At 42.8% G+C, this 19490-nt stretch overlaps 3 protein-coding genes across 4 annotated transcripts in view; all 3 read left to right on the forward strand.

The window, feature by feature from the left end:
- LOC309480895 (E3 ubiquitin-protein ligase TRIM39-like) overlaps window positions 1-19490 on the forward strand; it is a 78352-nt gene that overhangs the window by 44238 nt on the left and 14624 nt on the right. The gene's annotated exons all lie outside the window — the stretch shown is intronic.
- The window catches only part of LOC309480963 (uncharacterized protein), a 76314-nt gene that overhangs the window by 39483 nt on the left and 17341 nt on the right, over window positions 1-19490 (forward strand). The window lies entirely within an intron of this gene.
- On the forward strand, window positions 4772-18642 carry LOC309480934 (erythroid membrane-associated protein-like). The gene is made up of 6 exons (XM_082145681.1): window positions 4772-4850; window positions 5200-5289; window positions 13880-14113; window positions 14242-14389; window positions 17829-17855; window positions 17978-18642. Exons 1-6 carry the CDS (start codon window positions 4782-4784, stop codon window positions 18520-18522), a joined length of 1113 nt encoding a protein of 370 aa, XP_082001807.1. The 5' UTR covers window positions 4772-4781; the 3' UTR covers window positions 18523-18642.

Genomic DNA, 19490 nt, shown 5'->3' on the forward strand with positions numbered 1-19490 from the left:
TGTATTTAGATGTGTGTGGTCTACAAAGGGAAGGAATAAAGATATTGTTACGGTTGTGATGCTTTTGTTGTTGTTCCTACTGTCTCCTTCTCCTCCTTTAGGATTGGTCCTGGACTTAATGAGAAGCCGTTGGTGGTTGGACCAGAGAAAGAGGCCTGGACTATAAAATCCCCTGGAATTCCTCTGGAGGGAGCTCTCTGTTTTTTTTTTGCTTGCACTTTGTTGTACTGTGTGTTTGACCTGTGAAAGTGTAAACAATGTCTGCTGTGCTCTCTCTGTGTAGAGTTAACAGAGTGCTGTTAGCCACCTAACTTTTGGTGATATGTTTTTTTTTAGAAACCTCAATGCTTTTGATTACATCTGTGAAGCTGCTTTGATACAATCTGTATTGTGAAAAGCGCTATACAAATAAACTTGACTTGACTTACATACAAGCTACATGACTTTGAGAAGCCGTAGGGGGTGAGTGCCTCGTTTTTTTGTAGGCCAAAAGGCCTTCACTTTCTCTCCTGTTTACTGGATAGTTAAGGAGATAGGGTACTTTTTTGTATATTTTGTTTCTTTTATTTGTGATCAATAGGGAAGTTAGCTTTCTTGAGGGAAAGTTAGTTTCTGTTTGTTTGTTATTTTGGCATCAACTCACCCCTGAAGATTTTGCTTCATATATTGCTTTGTTTGATTTATTTGATTTATTCAAGACACTTTGTAAACTCTGAGATACCATATTCTGAAAACAATTAAAAACGAGCAAGAAATGTCAAATAAAAAGACTAACTGAGAAGCATTGTGTTGTTGTTTATGTTACTTCCCTGACCAAGACCAGGGTCCGTAACAATATATATTAACAAATGTCTTGAGTATTATTACACAAACATTATTTTCAAAGCTACCAATCTCTCAAATAAAAATTATCAAGTTCAATTCTAGAATAAATAAAGAAATCAAAATACAAGCAACGAAATTATTCTGCAACACCGCTACCCAGGCGGGGCGGTAACATTAGCCAATCACAGCACTGGGCGTTTACACTGACGTCTCACAGCCAAACAAAGCAGTGGGCGTTTACACTGAAGTCTCACAGTCAATCACAGCAGTGGGCGTTTACACTTAAGTCTCACAGCCAATCACAGCAGTGGGCGTTTACACTTAAGTCTCACAGCCAATCACAGCAGTGGGCGTTTACACTGAAGTCTCACAGTCAATCACAGCAGTGGGCGTTTACACTGAAGTCTCACAGTCAATCACAGCAGTGGGCGTTTACACTGAAGTCTCACAGTCAATCACAGCAGTGGGCGTTTACACTGAAGTCTCACAGCCAATCACAGCAGTGGGCGTTTACACTGAAGTCTCACAGTCAATCACAGCAGTGGGCGTTTACACTGAAGTCTCACAGCCAATCACAGCAGTGGGCGTTTACACTGAAGTCTCACAGTCAATCACAGCAGTGGGCGTTTGCACTTAAGTCTCACAGTCAATCACAGCAGTGGGCGTTTACACTGAAGTCTCACAGCCAATCACAGCAGTGGGCGTTTACACTGAAGTCTCACAGTCAATCACAGCAGTGGGCGTTTACACTGAAGTCTCAAAGTCAATCACAGCAGTGGGCGTTTACACTGAAGTCTCACAGTCAATCACAGCAGTGGGCGTTTACACTGAAGTCTCACAGCCAATCACAGCAGTGGGCGTTTACACTGAAGTCTCACAGTCAATCACAGCAGTGGGCGTTTACACTGATGTCTCACAGCCAATCACAGCAGTGGGCATTTACACTGAAGTCTCACAGTCAATCACAGCAGTGGGCGTTTACACTGATGTCTCACAGCCAATCACAGCAGTGGGCATTTACACTGAAGTCTCACAGCCAATCACCGCAGTGGGCGTTTACACTGACATCTCACGGGCGTTTACACTGAAGTCTCACAGCCAATCACAGCAGTGGGCGTTTACACTGAAGTCTCACAGCCAATCACAGCAGTGGGCGTTTACACTTAAGTCTCACAGCCAATCACAGCAGTGGGCGTTTACACTGAAGTCTCACAGTCAATCACAGCAGTGGGCGTTTACACTGAAGTCTCACAGTCAATCACAGCAGTGGGCGTTTACACTGAAGTCTCACAGCCAATCACAGCAGTGGGCGTTTACACTGAAGTCTCACAGTCAATCACAGCAGTGGGCATTTACACTGATGTCTCACAGCCAATCACAGCAGTGGGCATTTACACTGAAGTCTCACAGTCAATCACAGCAGTGGGCGTTTACACTGAAGTCTCACAGTCAATCACAGCAGTGGGCGTTTACACTTAAGTCTCACAGCCAATCACAGCAGTGGGCGTTTACACTGAAGTCTCACAGCCAATCACAGCAGTGGGCGTTTACACTTAAGTCTCACAGCCAATCACAGCAGTGGGCGTTTACACTGAAGTCTCACAGCCAATCACAGCAGTGGGCGTTTACACTGAAGTCTCACAGCCACGTCAGAGATTGACCCAAATCCACGTCACGTGACCCAAATCCACATTGAATTTGGGTCACAAGAATGTTGTGTTATTATACACAGTGGCGTCATGCCCATTCAAAGTGAGGGGGCACGTGCCCCCTCAGATTTTTCCTCCCTGATAATTTTTTTGTCACAACTTTATTCCTATTATGCTCCATAATATACCAGAGCCTATAACGACTCAAATGTATTCTTCTGGATGTGTAATAAATCGGTCAGCAATGCATCAGCCCGCCCCTTTTTCCTAATATGGTGTCTGTGTATATCAAATCTAGAGCGCTACGCGCGTAGCGCTCTAGAATCTTTGCTGTGTATGTTCAAGCAACTCACTCGTCTCGCACGTTGAGCTGGCAATGTTTTACAGATGGTCTTGAAGTGGTAAGTGGGCAAAGCAACAAATCGGCATTGAATTAGTTATCGGATGATATTAAAAGGTAGTGGGATTATTTGTGGTTGACCTGGAATTTTTAACTTGATCAAAAAGTTGTGGATTTGATATTAGCTGCGAATTCAGAGCATTAACTTAAGTTGTGTCAGTGTAACGTTATCGATAGCTAGCCTAGTCTTACCGTAAACTAGTTGGCTAACGTTACTGCCATACAAAGCCATAGTAACGTTATCTGATCGGTTTTGATTACTTTTTTTACATTTCTGTCAAATATTAACCATTTTCAAATAAACGGGGTAGTGTTAACCTTATTCAGCACTGAAATCTGTCAAACTTCTTTCAAAGTCCTTCATCACATATTAATATTAAAATAACTTCATTTCAGAGCACCACAAAGTCAGACCTCAGCACCTTTATGTACCTTTAATGTAAGATCATTCTTAGGTCACATACCAATTATCATAACATAAAAACTGCAATGGTAGGCTACTGTTTTTAAAATCATGTGTAGTAGGCCGTCAAGTGTACAGTAAGTGTGTGTGTAAACATGCTTTAATGAAGTAGACTTCAAAAGCTTTTGAATTTGAGCTTACAGTTCTTTCATCAACCTGTCTTTTACATAAACTTACAAAATAGATACTTTAACTTAGTCCTCAGATAGAGGAGGGTTGCTGCTAGCTCCGTTAAGGTATTTCTGTCCCTCCCAAACTGCATTGAAATGGTATGTTTAGCAGCCAGAATGAAAAAAAAATTCTCCCCCTGACCCCTCCAAACATGATCCATATCACCCGTCAGAAAACAATTGCAACGTCTCAGATTGTGCCCCCCCAGAATTTTGGCTTGCATGACGCCCCATACAGTATATTATTTGATGTTTGCATGTGTGAACTAGTATTTACTTGTATTTTATAAGGTGTTTTTATTACATTAAGGTGTTTTAATGAGTGTGTATTGCAGGGAATTAAGCTGCATTTTCTAAATTCTGATTGGCAGTTGAGAATTTGAAGTTACCATGACGACTGCATCCTCAGACAACACAGAGCAGCGCTTCATTAACACTCGTTTCTCTCACGCTCATTTAAAGCTAAAGGTTAGTAAAAATCATCACATTTCAGAGGAAAAAACTGTTACTCAAATGCTTTAACGTCTAACTATTGCATTTCAAGTAAATGTTCATTTTATTAATTATTTTAGTATAGTTATGTCAAAGAGAAGTCTGATAGTGTATCATTTAACTTACCTGAGATCAGTCTGCTGTGTGAAAGAGTCTGAAACATTTATTTATATGTATATTTATGTATGATAACACTTTAGTTACACTTTAGTCCAATTCTCACTGTTAACTAGGTGCTTATTAGCATGTATATTACTAGGATATTGTCTGTTTATTACTTATAAAGCACATAATAATATTCTGCAAGACCATATTCTACATCCCATAATCCTACCCAATACCTTACTAACTATTAATAAGCAGTAAATAGGAGTTTGTTGAGGCGAAAGTTGTAGTTAATAGTTAGTTAAAAGTGAGAAGTCTTGTAAACTGGTCTAACTTGTGGATTTCCCCGTCAAAAACCTGAAATTCAAATAAATCCTTGTCCATAAAGCCATCAAAACAAGATCATTTTATGTTTGGAGTTGAAATAATACAACGCCACACATAACCGGAGCTGAATTGGAAAGAGAGTTCACACAGTCCCAAACACTTTTCCTTTACTATTGCTGTATGAGCCGTGGATCTCAGATACAGTGAGATATGTGTGATTTATGTCACTTGGAGAAGAAATATTTTCTCAGCTACTTTTGAAGGGCCGTCAGTGGAGAAATACATAATATTCTTTGAGTATTAGTATTATCAAAACTGCTCTCTTACTTCTCTTCATTGTTTTGTCAGTCATGGCGTCCTCCGCTGATCACAGGACTCACAACACTGTTCCTATAGAGGAGGAGAGTCGAGAGAAGAAGGTAAAGAGATGCAAACTAAACTCCTTCAACACAGTTTGAAATGCAGTTTTCCTATGTTGATGTTGGTGCAGGTCATTTTGAAGGGCTCGTAACTTTTATTTCAGCCAGTTTGATTGGACAAGCGGTGCAAGATGAGTCTTGAAATTGTGTTTTGCAGAAAATAAAGATATACATCTTAAATTTGTATGCCAAAAGTTAATTTTGTCAACTTTCAAGAGTACACAGCTTAGAGACATGAACTAAAAGTCATTAAATGGTTTTCAAAATAATTATTCAAATGACTAATATGGAATTAATATGAAATTAATATGGAATCTATACCTGTGTGTTTCTCTGTGTGTCTCATCAGCTGGATCAGACACAGACAGACGTTTATCAGATGATCCAGGACAGAATGAAGAAGATTCAAGAGATCCAGAACTCAGTAGAGCTGAGAAAAGTGAGTGGAAGTAAAAATGCTAAATTAATATTGCATTATAACATTTCAATCTGCTTAATAAAGGTTCTCAATTAAATAAATTAAAACAACTTTTAAGTGACATGAGGCCAGTAGATGATGAGAGAATTTCTAATTTCAAATGATTATGTTTTTTACTATTCCTTTAAACATGTAAATACATAATAACCATTAAAGGGATACTTCACTGATTAGCATTAAGCTTTGTATCAGTAGAAACCCGGTAGTATTTTGGAATGGCCGTGCTTCCCTCCCTCATGTCCCCCTGAGACCAGAGATTTCTGTATTGTGTGTCTGGAAAAAAAACCTCAGATGACACAAAAATCGTCATTTTGCATCATCTGTTTTTTTAAGTGGGATTTTTCCACACAATAATAAAAAAAACATGAATAGTAAACATTTCCTTTGTAAATTCCTTTTCCTTTTATTTTAAATTTTAAAAAACTATAATTTATTAGTTTTTGATAAAACAAATACGAAATGCACAACGACACGCCTTAAGTCGCTCACGCACTCATATGAGACGTGCGCGCGCACACACAAACTCTCCACGCACATACTTATATGAAACGCGAGCACACACACACACACAAACTCGAGTCGCGCACATACTCAATGTGACCCGAGCACACACACAAACTCTCCGCGCACATACTCATATGAGACGCGAGCACACACACACAATACCCTAAAGATGTGGAATAATTGCTGCAAAGACCGGTACCACGACAGATATGATGAAGCCCTTGACAGTGCACGGAGTAAACATAATAGCAGAAAGATGCTCCGTCTTCGACTGGTAAATGAAGATATACCTTGTTGATCACTCTGATAGTGTTTATTGCAATAATGACCAACTAAATGTACACTGCCGTTCAAAAATGTGTTGGTTAGTCCGAATTTTTTTTTCAGTAAGGATGCATTAAAGTGATCAAAAGTGACCTTAAAACATGTCACATGTGTAATGTTACAAAATATTTCGTTTTTAAATAAAACTAAATTACGCAGCTGAAAATAACCTTGCTTTCTGTTACTGAGCCTGTGTCTGTCACTCGTCCTCTTAAAAGTGGAAGCTTGTGCGTAGCTTTGTTGCATTATATTGAAACTTTGTTGATGTTGTTATTGTCATGCGTGTTCTGGTTATTTGCGCATGATTAAACATGAGTCTTTATATGGCGATAAAACAAAGCTTTGTTGCGTTATTTTTTTGAAGTGGGGATTGGGGGTGCGCCAACTCGGTTTGGACATAGAAGGGGGTGCGCAGGAAAAAAAGTTTGGGAACCGCTGAGCTAAGCTAACAGTCTCTTGCTCTGTGGAGAAAGCTGAGTAGTAGGGGTGACCATACGTCCTCTTTTTCCCGGACATATCCGGCCGGGATTTCGAGATCGCCCAAAATGTCCGGGATTTGGCTTTTGCTTTTTACAGTCACCATTCATTATGTTTACATGAACACCTTTTGTTTCATTCGAAATTAATTCATTCCAATTGGTGAATCTGAATGTAGTGTTTACATGAACGCTAAACAAGTGATCGGTTGATGTGTGTTTGAGCATTGCTAAGAAAATTCCTGTGTTTTCGTCTCGGTCGGGATCCGTGTGAAGCAGAATCAGAATGCATGACCTGCAAAGCTGGCACGTACGTGTCAGTGTCAAATAATGTAATAATGTAAACATAATGAATGCCGACTGTAGAAAGCAAAAGCCAAATCCCAGAAGATGATATGGCAGAAAGGGATTTTGAAGATCTGGGGCCTCATTTATAACCATTGCGTACGCACAAAACAGGCCCTGAAAGAGCACTTCCAACGCATAAGTTGTGATTTATAAAAACAAACTTGATGGGAAAATTTTCGCATCAGCACGCAAACTCTGACCCATGCGTACAAACATTTTGGAGATGGAGCAGTTTGGCGACACCGATGGTGAGCTGGAGTTAAATGTCTTTTTGTTCACTTTTAGACAGAAAATCTAAAGAAAATTTGTTGTGTTCTTCTGTGCATATTGGCCAGTAGGTGGCGATAGAGGTTCGTGATACAGGGCTCCAGACTAACTTTTTGCCTTGGTTGCACTGGTGCGCCTAACTTTTTTATTTAGGTGCACCAGCACAAAATTTGGGTGCACCCACATTTTTCCTCGGCTGTATCACCTTTAACGCCACAATTTTAAGGTCACCTTTTTATTACGCTCTATACACATTCATATATATTATGTAAATGAATTTAAACAAGAAGGTGTAGGTAAAAACTTTTATTTATTTTTTGAAGCACAATTATTAACGGTATTCCTACTCTTACCGATACTGCTTATCGATACAGTACTTTAACTGTATTCTTATGGTTCTTTTTGTTTTATATATAACAAACAAAGATAAACAATAGATAAACAAAAGATAAACAATTAAACAAAGATACACTTTATATAGGCCTACACAGTGCTTTAATTTCAGGAAGGCCTATCAACATTACTGTTCAGGCATGGTCTAAAAAGAAATCTAATAAAGTAATAAAATGTAAAATAACACTGTAAAATTTATCATAAATAGATTAATGCTTATTAAAGCTGAAGTTATTCTTTCAAGAGCTGTGAGTGATTTTTCTCTTGTTGTTTGATTTACAGTAATGGCGCAATCGTCAGCATGTTTATTAGACTGCGGCCCCTTTAAGACCGGGTGCAGAATGCAGATCTAATAGGCTACTACTGATGCACCATTTTCTCCCAACTATTTCCATAACTACGTCCATTTAAGACATAAACTGTTTTAGTGAATCTCAAAGCCGGTAATTGACACGCTTTTGTGTACAATTGATCGTTTAGACGCGCACAATCTGCACATGAAACCGAAAGTATAATTTGCTTGTCTCGGCCGGTCTCGGTCTGTTTCGGAGCGCGCGCCGCCATGCGAACAGCATCTCTTGCGCAGATTTTTGTGTTTTTAATATCTCTTTCAGTTATTAAACGCGTCCCGCAATTTAGCAACAGTAGCTAGACTGCATTTACAACAATCACTGATCGTGCTGATTCTGATTCTGAGTTTTAGGGAGAAATGACCGCCTAATGCTGCGAAGGGAAGAAGTTGCGCGTAGTTAGATAGTTTTTAATGGGTTTACCTCAATATATATTTTTTTATAATCTTTGGAAGCCGAAATTTTAAATAAAATCAGACTAATATAACAGACCTTAAGTGTAACCAGGCTACGTTTGAATGTTTAATTCTGTCCTCCGTCGTCACTCATTATTAAGCAGGGCTGTCGTGCGAGCTGTGGCACCGCGTGAGAGAAGAGTGTGAGTTCCGTCAAAGGAGAACAAACGCCAACAAACGTCCGTGGAGAGGCAGCGGATGCGAGGACGTTAGGTGCACCGGTGCGACTTAGGAAAAATGTTAGTCGCACACTTACAAAATTTGGTCGCATATGCGACCAAATTGGTCGCACTCTAGAGCCCTGGGATATGTGATATTGAGAACAGAAAATAGGAGAGTCTGAGTTATTGCATCAGCTGCTGTCTGCGCTGTTCTATTTTGCTACTTCTATTGTTCATTAAAGAATTCCTTAATTAAGAATGCCTTTCATTCCTTCTTACTAAGGATATAACAAATTGGCGACGAGGTACTTTTCTTTTTGGAGATGGCAGCTGTTTCTATTTTTTCCACGCCATTTTTGCCATGTCCTGGTGAACCAACTATTCCTTTCGACACGTGGCTACGGATGTTTCAGAATTATTTGCTTGTTGTTGGTGCTTCTGGAGATGCATGGCCGGTCGAGCGCAAACGAGCACTACTGCTACATTGTCTGGGGACTGAAGGACAAAGATTGTTCTATTCCTTGCCGAATCAAGGTGATACGATGGAAGATGCGATTGCGGCCTTGAAAGCGCATTTTACCCCTCGACGGAACATAGTGGCTGAGCGCCATGCTTTCAGGAAACGTGTTCAGGCACCAGGAGAAACTATAATTCAGTACGTAGCTGCTCTACGGGACCTAGCGGTTACTTGTGACTTTGCAGCTGCTTTGGACGATATGTTGCGTGATCAGCTGGTGGAGAATGTGTCCAGTCATCGGATTCGTGAAAGATTGCTTTTGGAATCTGAATTGACTCTGGAAAAAGCCATTACTATAGCCACTCAAACAGAAGCTGCTGGTGAACAAGCCAAATTATTATCGAATACTCGTTCAGTTCCTGTGCAAGTGATACATGCAAAACCTCCACCTGCAGCTGGACGTTTCCGTCGTAGACCATCTTTAAAGCCACCGTCTACAATGCGTTCTTCAAAGCCTTCGTCAACTATTGCACCTGCTTCGTCCTCCCGTGAATGCTATCGTTGTGGATCTAAGAAACACCTCGCGAATGATCGTAGTTGTCCTGCTGCATCGGCACAGTGTAATAACTGTCAAAAGATGGGACATTATTCGCGGGTGTGTCGTTCAGGACAAGCTTGCTCAGTGCGTGAAATTGACTTGCCTGAAGTTCAGATCCTTTATATGCATGACTCACTAACTGATAAAATTCGGTGCACTGCTTTCATTGCGACCGCAACTACGTCTGTGCCTATCGAGCTTACCGTGGATTCTGGGTCATCTGTTTCTATACTGCCTAAAATTGTGTATGATACACACTTCCAGAAGGATGCTCTGTTGCCTCCTTCATTGAAACTGGTGATGTATTCTCGTGCTCCGATTCCTGTACTTGGCTGCTTACCTGCCACTGTCTCTATGGATGACGTCACCTGCTCCACGTCATTCTTTGTGGTGGAATCTGGCACAGCTCTGCTTGGGATGGATCTTATTAATGGCTTACATCTTCGTTTTGAAGGCAATTCAATTTTGCCAGCGCAGTCATCAACACCTGTGCTGCGATTGTCTGCGTTGACACCTTCAGCTGCTTTGGGATGTGCAAAAGGCTTTGTGCACAGAGTAAAGACTTCTCCAGCTGTTGCTCCTGTGCGCCAGAAACTCTGCCGCTTACCGTTGTCTGTTAGAGCCGCAGTCAGTGAGGAAATTCATCGCCTTCTCGAGTCTGACATTATAGAGAGAGTAGACGCTTCGCCGTGGGTCTCCCCAATAGTGGTAGTACAGAAAAAGTCGGGTGCCATTCGAATGTGCGTGGATCTGAGAGAACCCAACAAGGCTGTAATTACGGATAGCTACCCACTACCACACATTGAGGAACTGTTGTCTTTGTTAAGGGGAGCGACTGTATTTTCCACTATCGATTTGGAGAGTGCTTATTTTCAGTTGCCCTTACATGAGGAGAGCCGCGATCTGACCGCCTTCATTACTCACGAAGGACTTTTCAGATTTTGCCGCGTACCGTACGGACTTGCTTCAGCACCTTCTGCTTTTCAGAGAATGTTGGTAACAGTTTTGCAGGGACTTCCGAATGTTGCCAATTACCTTGATGATATAATTCTCTGGGGACGTACGCAAACTGAACACGATCACACGCTCAAAGCCGTTGTTCAGCGCTTACAGGATGCTGGACTGAAACTGAATCAATCGAAATGTCAGTTCAACAAAACCAGTCTGCGTTTCCTGGGCCATCTGGTGAATGCGCAAGGAATTCAACCTGATGAGGATCACCTTTCTGCCATTCTTCATGCACCCGCTCCAAAAGATGCACCTCAACTCCGTTCTTTCATCGGTCTACTATCGTGGTACAATAAGTTTATTCCTAACTTTGCCACGGTAGTTGAACCTCTGCGTGCGTGCATCAGGCAGGGCTCAGATTTCGTCTGGTCGGAGGAAGCTCAGCAATGCTTTGATGCTGTAAAAAAGTTGCTTATTGACAGTCCTGCACTTTCATTGTTCGACCCCGATTTGCCTACGGTGGTATCTACAGATGCCTCTGATTATGGTCTGGGCGCTGTTCTTGCTCAAGTTCACGAGAATAAGACTGAGCGCGTCGTCGCTTTTGCATCCCGGACATTGTCGCCTGCTGAACGCAAGTACTCGACCATTGAAAAGGAAGCACTTGCGTGTGTCTGGGCAGTTGAAAAGTGGCGAACCTACTTGTGGGGTCGTAAATTCCTCCTGCGGATGGACCACCAGGCATTAACTGTGCTCCTCTCATCCAAAGGTACTGACCGCGCCGGAATGCGCATTGCGCGCTGGGCAGCACGGTTACTGTGCTTTAACTATGATGTGATTTACCGGCCTGGGGCTCAAAATTGCACTGCCGACTGTCTTTCTCGTCTGCCTTTGCCTGCTTCGGATGAAGACTGCATGGACGCTGAACCTGAGTTTGTGGCGTTTATGTCTCCTGCAATGTCAGCTCTGTCACCTGCTGAGTTTGCTTCTGCCTCCGCGACGTGCTCTGAACTGAGTGCATTACGCACACAAATAGCTTGCGGTTGGCCTTCCTCTTCAACTTCTGTGGATAATATTCTACGTCCATACTTCAAACTACGTGACGAATTGAGTGTGCAGCACGATTATGTGTTCAGAGGATCTAGTCTGGTTGTGCCTGTCGCGCTAAGGCACACGTTGGTGAAGTTAGCTCATGAAGGCCACCAGGGAATTGTGCGCACAAAACAACGCCTTCGTGAACTGTACTGGTGGCCAGGCATAGATTGTCTGGTTAAAGAGCACATACAGACCTGTCAAATGTGTCTGTCCTCTGACAAAACTGCCAACACCTCTGCTGCGCCGCTGCAGCCAGTGCCTTTTCCGTCTGTACCGTGGGACAAGGTAGCTGTAGATGTGGTGGGTCCATTTGAAACCGCTGTGTGGGACTGTCGTTATGCGCTGACATTAATTGATTATCACAGTAAGTGGCCTGAAGTTGCTTTCACTGCTTCCATCACTACTCAAAATGTTATCGCCTTCTTGTCATCTGTGTTTAGTAGATACGGCGACCCATGTTCTATCGTGTCTGATAATGGAACCCAATTCACGTCAGCAGAATTTGCTACATTCCTAAAAGAGAGAAACATTCAACACATACGTACTTCTGTCTACCATCCAGCCGCGAATGGAGCTGTGGAACGTTTTCATCGCGTGCTGAAAAGCTGCATTCAGTCTGCTGTTCTGGAAACGAAGCCGTGGAAACCTACAGTCACGGAATTTATCCAAGTGTATCGTGCTACACCGCATTCTGCCACAGGACTATCCCTGTTTGAGTTGCTTCATGGCAGAAGGATGCGAACGCGTCTTAATGTTCTTCCTCTTCTCACCACACGTCAGGATGCTCCTGCGCTTCTTCAACGAGTTTCTTTGAAACAACAGAAAATGAAAGCATACACTGACTCCAGACGTGTCGCTCGCACTCCTGATTTCAAAGTGGGAGATTGGGTGCGTGTGCGCATTCCAACTCACGTTCCGAAAGCGCATCCAAGATTTACCAACCCACGTCAAATTGTGCGTAAACTGGGTGCGTGTACTTACCTGTTATCAGACGGGAAGAACTGGCATGCTTCTCACCTGGCTCGTTCTGTTGCACCTGTTTCAGAGACTACTGATATGGATGCTGTGGACTTGTCATTTCAGTTTCGTCCTCCTCCTCCACCGGCGCCTCAAGCTCCTCAAGCTCCTGAAGCTCTTCAAAGGGGTTCTTCCCGTGTGAGACGTCCTCCTCGTTGGCTGGAAGACTGTGTTACTTAGTCGCTTGCATTGCGTGAATATAAGGATGAGTAATTCATTAAGTCACCTTGTTGTTGTTGATTTTAATATGAATACTACATTCTTGTGATTATCGTGAAACTTATTTTGTTCTTTAGTCTGATTGAGTTAAGTAATTACGTTACATATCCAAGTGAATGCTTTGGTAATGTTGTAACTTTGTTATTGTGTTTCCTTTTGTTCTTAAATATCTGGGTAGACAGTTGCTTTAAGTGATGGGGGAATATGTTGTGTTCTTCTGTGCATATTGGCCAGTAGGTGGCGATAGAGGTTCGTGATATGTGATATTGAGAACAGAAAATAGGAGAGTCTGAGTTATTGCATCAGCTGCTGTCTGCGCTGTTCTATTTTGCTACTTCTATTGTTCATTAAAGAATTCCTTAATTAAGAATGCCTTTCATTCCTTCTTACTAAGGATATAAGAAAATTATACATGTACAGAAAGATAATACAAATAAAATTTCACTCACCAAGCCTGTCACTTGAAGCAAATATCCATCCATTCTTAAATGTCCGTACCAGCGAGCGCGTTGGGCCGTTTAGTGAAACTGACGCATATTTATCTAATGGCAGATGAAGTAAAACCGGAAACCTTCATTATGAGTCCTAATCATTAATACAGTGCATGTTCACAATAACAGTTTAAATAAATAAAAGAATGATTTAAACTATGTTTTACTTCTGATATAAACATTTAGATTAAATATGCCATTCTCATTAATGGAGTTAAACACTTAAATTACATGAAATCATTACTGAGAAGTTACGACATTTTTTATATTCAATAAATATAAATATTTGTAGTGGGTTCAATGCTTTTGAACACTTTTCCTGTGACATGTTTTAATGTTTTCACTACAGAGAGAATTGCTTGGCAGATTGTCTGAGAAAATATTTTCGTGCCTGAAAATATTTTATTTATATTATATATTATATTTAATCTGCTCATTTATTTTATAGAGAAACACAGATATAGAGAGATCTGCCAGTGTGGAGATCTTCACTGATCTGATCCGCTCCACTGAGAGATGTCAGTCTGATCAGCTGAAGATGATGGAGGAACAGCAGAAAGCAGCAGAGAAACAGGCTGAAGATCTCATTAAAGAGCTGCATCAGGAAATCACTGAGCTGAAGAGGAGAAACACTGAGCTGGAGCAGCTCTCACACACTGATGATCATCTCCATCTCATACAGGTCTGTCAACATCTGTCATTATGTACAATATTACAGGACCGGTCTTTCGAAATTAAACAGAACGAAACAATAATAATGTCAAATTAGAAAAAATAACAATAATAAAATAATTGTCTCTCCTTCTATAGATGAGCTCATCCCTGGACAGTCGTCCACACACCAGGAACTGGACTGAGATCAGGATTGACTCTGATGTGAATGTGAACTCACTGTATAGAGCCCTGACTCAACTGAAGATAACTCAAGAGACAGTAAATGAAAAACTCAGTCAAACTGGTATGTGAATTTTAAATACAGTCATGATAAAGTTCAGAGTGAGGAAGGAAGAAGGTTGAGTCGGCTTACTGAGGCTTACTTTTGATTATTTCCACAAATGAAACAAAAACAACTTGTGCTCTCTGCACTTTCAACAAACTTGTGAACAAAGTGACAGCAGTTTCTCAAGCAGTATCACAAGTTCAAACAGCACGAGTCCTCAGTCCAGGTTCTCTCTTTACTTCCAGTTCCCTTTGGCTCTTATCCGGTCTCTCCACACCAATTACTGCAACAAGACACAGGTGTTTGTCATTTTGCACTTGACCTACTTACTCACTGCTCATCTCCCGATTCTCTCTCCTGCTGGAGACCTCGCTGAACCAAGCCCCCTTCGCCACAACACTGTATAGATTTTTTTGTCAGTAACTAAGAAAATATTTTTTTTCAACGAATATTCTTGGTTAAATCCATTTTAACCATCTGTCTCATGCTGGTGATCAGCAAAAACTATATGTAGTCTCAGTTTGTACGACATAACATTTTATCAAAAATATAATCATTACACAACATAATGTGTAACTATCTGTGAACAAACTAAAATGACACATTTTACTGAATTGTTAATAATAGAGCATTGATTAAAAAAATCCATCCATCCATCCATCTTCTCCCGCTTATCCGGGGCCGGGTCGCGGGGGCAGCAGTCTAAGCAGGGATGCCCAGACTTCCCTCTCCCTAGACACTTCCTCCAGCTCTTCCGGGGGCCGAGGCGTTCTCAGGACAGCCGGGAGACATAGTCCCTCCAGCGTGTCCTAGGTCTTCCTTGGGGTCTCCTCCCGGTGGGACATGCCCAGAACACCTTCCCGGGAAGGCGTCCAGGAGGCATTCAGAACATATACCCGAGCCACCTCAGCTGGCTCCTCTCAATGTGGAGGAGCAGTGGCTCCACTCTGAGCTCCTCCCGAGTGACCGAGCTTCTCACCCTATCTCTAAGGGATCGCCCAGCCACCCTGCGGAGAAAGCTCATTTCGGCCGCCTGTATCCAGGATCTTGTCCTTTCGGTCATGACCCACAGCTCATGACCATAGGTGAGAGTAGGAACGTAGATTGACCGGTAAATCGACCGCCTTACTGTAGAAGCTGCACCGATCCGTCTGTCAATCTTCCATTCCATCCTTCCCTCACTCGTGAACAAGACCCCAAGATACTTGAACTCCTCCACTTGAGGCAGGAACTCTCCACCAACCTGAAGTGGGCAAGCCACCCTTTTTCGACTGAGAACCATGGCCTCGGATTTGGAGGCGCTGATTCTCATCCCAGCTGCTTCACACTCGGCTGCAAACCATCCCAGTACATGCTGAAGGTCCTGGTCTGATGGGGCCAGCACGAGAACATCATCTGCAAAGAGCGGAGACAAAATCGTGTGGTCCCCAAACCTGACACCCTCCGGCCCCTGGCTGCGCCTAGAAATTCTGTCCATAAAAATTATGAACAGAACCGGAGTCCAACATGCACCGGGAACAAGTCTGACTTACTGGTGGCAATGCGAACCAAGCTCCTGCTCTGGTCGTACAGGGACCGGATAGCCCTTAGCAAAGGGCCCCAGACCCCATACTCCCAGAGCACCCTCCACAGGACACCGTGAGGGACACAGTCGAATGCCTTCTCCAAATCCACAAAGCACATGTGGATTGGTTGGGCAAACTCCCATAAACCATCCAGCACCCTGGAGAGGGTATAGAGCTGGTCCAGTGTTCCACGACCGGGACGAAAACCGCACTGTTCCTCCTGAATCTGAGGTTCTACTATCGGCCGTTTTTCTCCTCTCCAGTACCCTGGCATAGACTTTCCCGGGGAGGCTGAGAAGTGTGATCCCCCTGTAGTTGGAGCACACTCTCCGGTCCCCCTTCTTAAATAGAGGGACAAGCACCCCGGTCTGCCAGCCCAAAGGTACTGTCCCCGACCGCCACGCGATGTTGCAGAGGCGTGTCAGTCAAGACAGCCCCACAACATCCAGAGACTTGAGATACTCAGGACGGATCTCATCCACCCCCGGGTGCCTTGCCACCGAGGAGTTTCTTGACTACCTCGGTGACTTCAGCTTGGGTGATGGACGAGTCCACCTCCGAGCCCTCAGCCTCTGCTTCCTCAATGGAAGACGTGTCGGGGGGATTGAGGAGATCCTCGAAGTATTCCTTCCACCGTCCGACGACATCCCCAGTTGAGGTCAACAGCTGTCCACCTCCACTGTAAACAGCGTTGGTAGGGCACTGCTTCCCTCTCCTGAGGCGCCGGACAGTTTGCCAGAATCTCTTCGAGGCCAACCGGTAGTCCTTCTCCATGGCCTCACCGAACTCCTCCCAAGCCCGATTTTTTGCCTCCACAACCACCCGGGCTGCAGTCCGCTTGGCGTGCCGGTACCCGTCAGCTGCCTCAGGAGTACCACAAGCCAGCCAGGCCCAATAGGACTCCTTCTTCAGCTTTACGGCATCCCTTACTTCTGGTGTCCACCACCGGGTTCAGGGATTGCCGCCTCGACAGGCACCGGAGACCTTACGGCCACAGCTCTGAGTGGCCGCGTCGACCATGGAGGTGGAGAACATGGTCCACTCAGACTCAATATCGTCAAGCTGAAGTGCTATAAGCAAACCCACACCAGCCCGCCGCCTCTCACCATGGGCAACTCCAGAGTGGTAAAGAGTCTATCCTCTCTCAAGGAGTGTGGTTTCAGAGCCCAAGCCGTGCATGGAGGTGATCCCGACTATCTCTAGTCGGTACCTCTCAACCTCATGCACAATCTCAGGCTCCTTCCCCGCCAGCGAGGTGACATTCCACATCCCTAGAGCTAGTTTCCGTGTCCAGGGATCGGGTTGTCGAAGCCCCCACCTTCAGCTGCCGCCCGATTCACTTTGCACCGGCCCCTTACGGTCCCTCCTGCAGGTGGTGAGGGCGGCCCCACGGGAGGGTGGCCCCACGTCGCTCCTTCGGGCTGAGCCAGGCGCTCGCATACGAGCCCAAACCCAGGGCCTGGCTCCAGGGTGGGGCCCTGGCTGCGCCATGCCGGGCGACGTCACGGTCCTCGGATTTAACGGCATCATAAAGGGTTTTTGAACCTCTCTTAGTCTGACCTGTCACCTAGGACCTGTTTGCCTTGGGAGACCCTACCAGGGGCATATAGCCCCGGACAACGTAGCTCCTAGGATCATTTGGGTACTCAAACCCCTCCACCACGGTAAGGTGGCAGTTCAAGATGGAGGTTAATCAGTTCATTGAGCTTCAAATTTCATTTTGTTTGTCCCATAAACATCCATTGTAGGTATATTTACTGTAAACTCATTCTGCATTTTGTTTTACAAACAAAGGGGTGAGCAACACTGATGCTGCCAGTAGAGAAACTCACTGTTAATCTTAAATTATTGCTATCTATAATTAATCCGTATATTATCATCTGTGTCCACAGGGTTGAAGTTTGTGCAGAAGTTTGCAGGTACAGTGTGATTGATGCAATTTTCTTCAATACACTCACAATACTTAGTTAATCTATATTATATACTGTACATCTGAAAATGTTTGTTCTGATGCTAATTGATAATGTCTGATCTCTCTCAGTGGATGCGACTCTGGATCCTGATTCAGCGAATTCATGTCTCATCCTGTCTGATGATGCAAAACAAGTCAGGCATGGAGACGTTAAGCAGGACGTCCCAGAAAACCCAAAGAGATTTAATGTGGGTTGTTTTGTTCTGGCAAAGGAGGGATTCAGTTCAGGGAGATTTTACTATGAGGTGCAGGTGAAGGGAAAGACTAGGTGGTGTTTAGGAGTGATCAGAGAATCCATTAACAGGAACGGGGACATTAACAGTATCCTGAGTCCTGAGAATGGATACTTGATTCTGATGCTGTTTATTGAGGATCAAAATGTAGTTATTGTGAATCAAACGGTTATGTTCCCCCTGGAAGTGAAACCTGAGAAGGTTGGTGTGTTTGTGGATTATGAGGAGGGTCTGGTCTCTTTTTATGACGTGGAGTCCAGATCTCATATCTACTCTTTCACTGGTCAGACTTTCACTGACAAACTCTATCCATTTTTCAGCCCATGTGATAATGATGAAGGTAAAAACTCAAACCCACTGATCATCACTCCTGTCAGTTAAAATAAAAAACAAATAAAAAACATGAAATCTGAAAAGATTAACTATGGATGTGCTGTTTATTTTAAGTATATTGTACTTATAATTATAAAGAAAATTAATATGTGATGTACAAAATGTGTGCAAGTGCAAAATAAAACATAAAATATTTGTGAGTTATCTGTACATTTGAATGGCCAATTTGTTATGAGTCTTTATATTTCTAATCAACACAATGACTAGCTTGCTTTTGTCTGTCATGGATACTTTGCTCTTTTAAAAAAAAAAATCTACTATACATTTATATATATATATATATATATATATATATATATATATATATATATATATATATATTGAATTTCTACATAATATGCTACATTTCCAGAGTGTTTCTACATGTTATTTTGTAAGGAAATCTCTGAAGCCATTTTCTATCTCTCCTCTCCAGCTGTAAACATTGAATATTTGTGAAATATTGTGGTATTTGGATTATATTTTAATAACTGCATCATCTGGACAAGTGTTCAGTTCTATAACTTATATTTCTTGTAAACTAAACAGTTTTCTACAGTAATTGTTATGCAAATACACATTGGAGAACGATGAATATCTACTCATACAACAGACAGAAAGGATATAAATAAAATGGAGGATCTTTATTGTTGACTTACATCAGTTGTAAATGAAAATACTGAATTATTTATTCAATGTAGATGATCCTTAAATCTAGAACATATTCTTTAAGAGAAGCGAGAGCATTAGAAGGCTTCACAATGACAGTGTTTTTGACTTTGGTTTGAGCACAATATCAGTGAATCCGTGCACCTGAGTGAGCTGACGGCAGTCCATCGATGCCAGGAGCTTCTGAGAGCCGGAGACGGTGGGAACAAACTTCTCCATCAGTGTAACCGTCGCAAGCTTCTCCACATCACTGACAGACACAAAGACAATATCAACTCTCTGGAAGCTTCACTCTTTAAATATCATAT

Source organism: Leuciscus leuciscus (assembly GCF_965113295.1).
Source record: "Leuciscus leuciscus genome assembly, chromosome: 18".
Classification (NCBI taxonomy): Eukaryota; Metazoa; Chordata; class Actinopteri; order Cypriniformes; family Leuciscidae; genus Leuciscus; species Leuciscus leuciscus.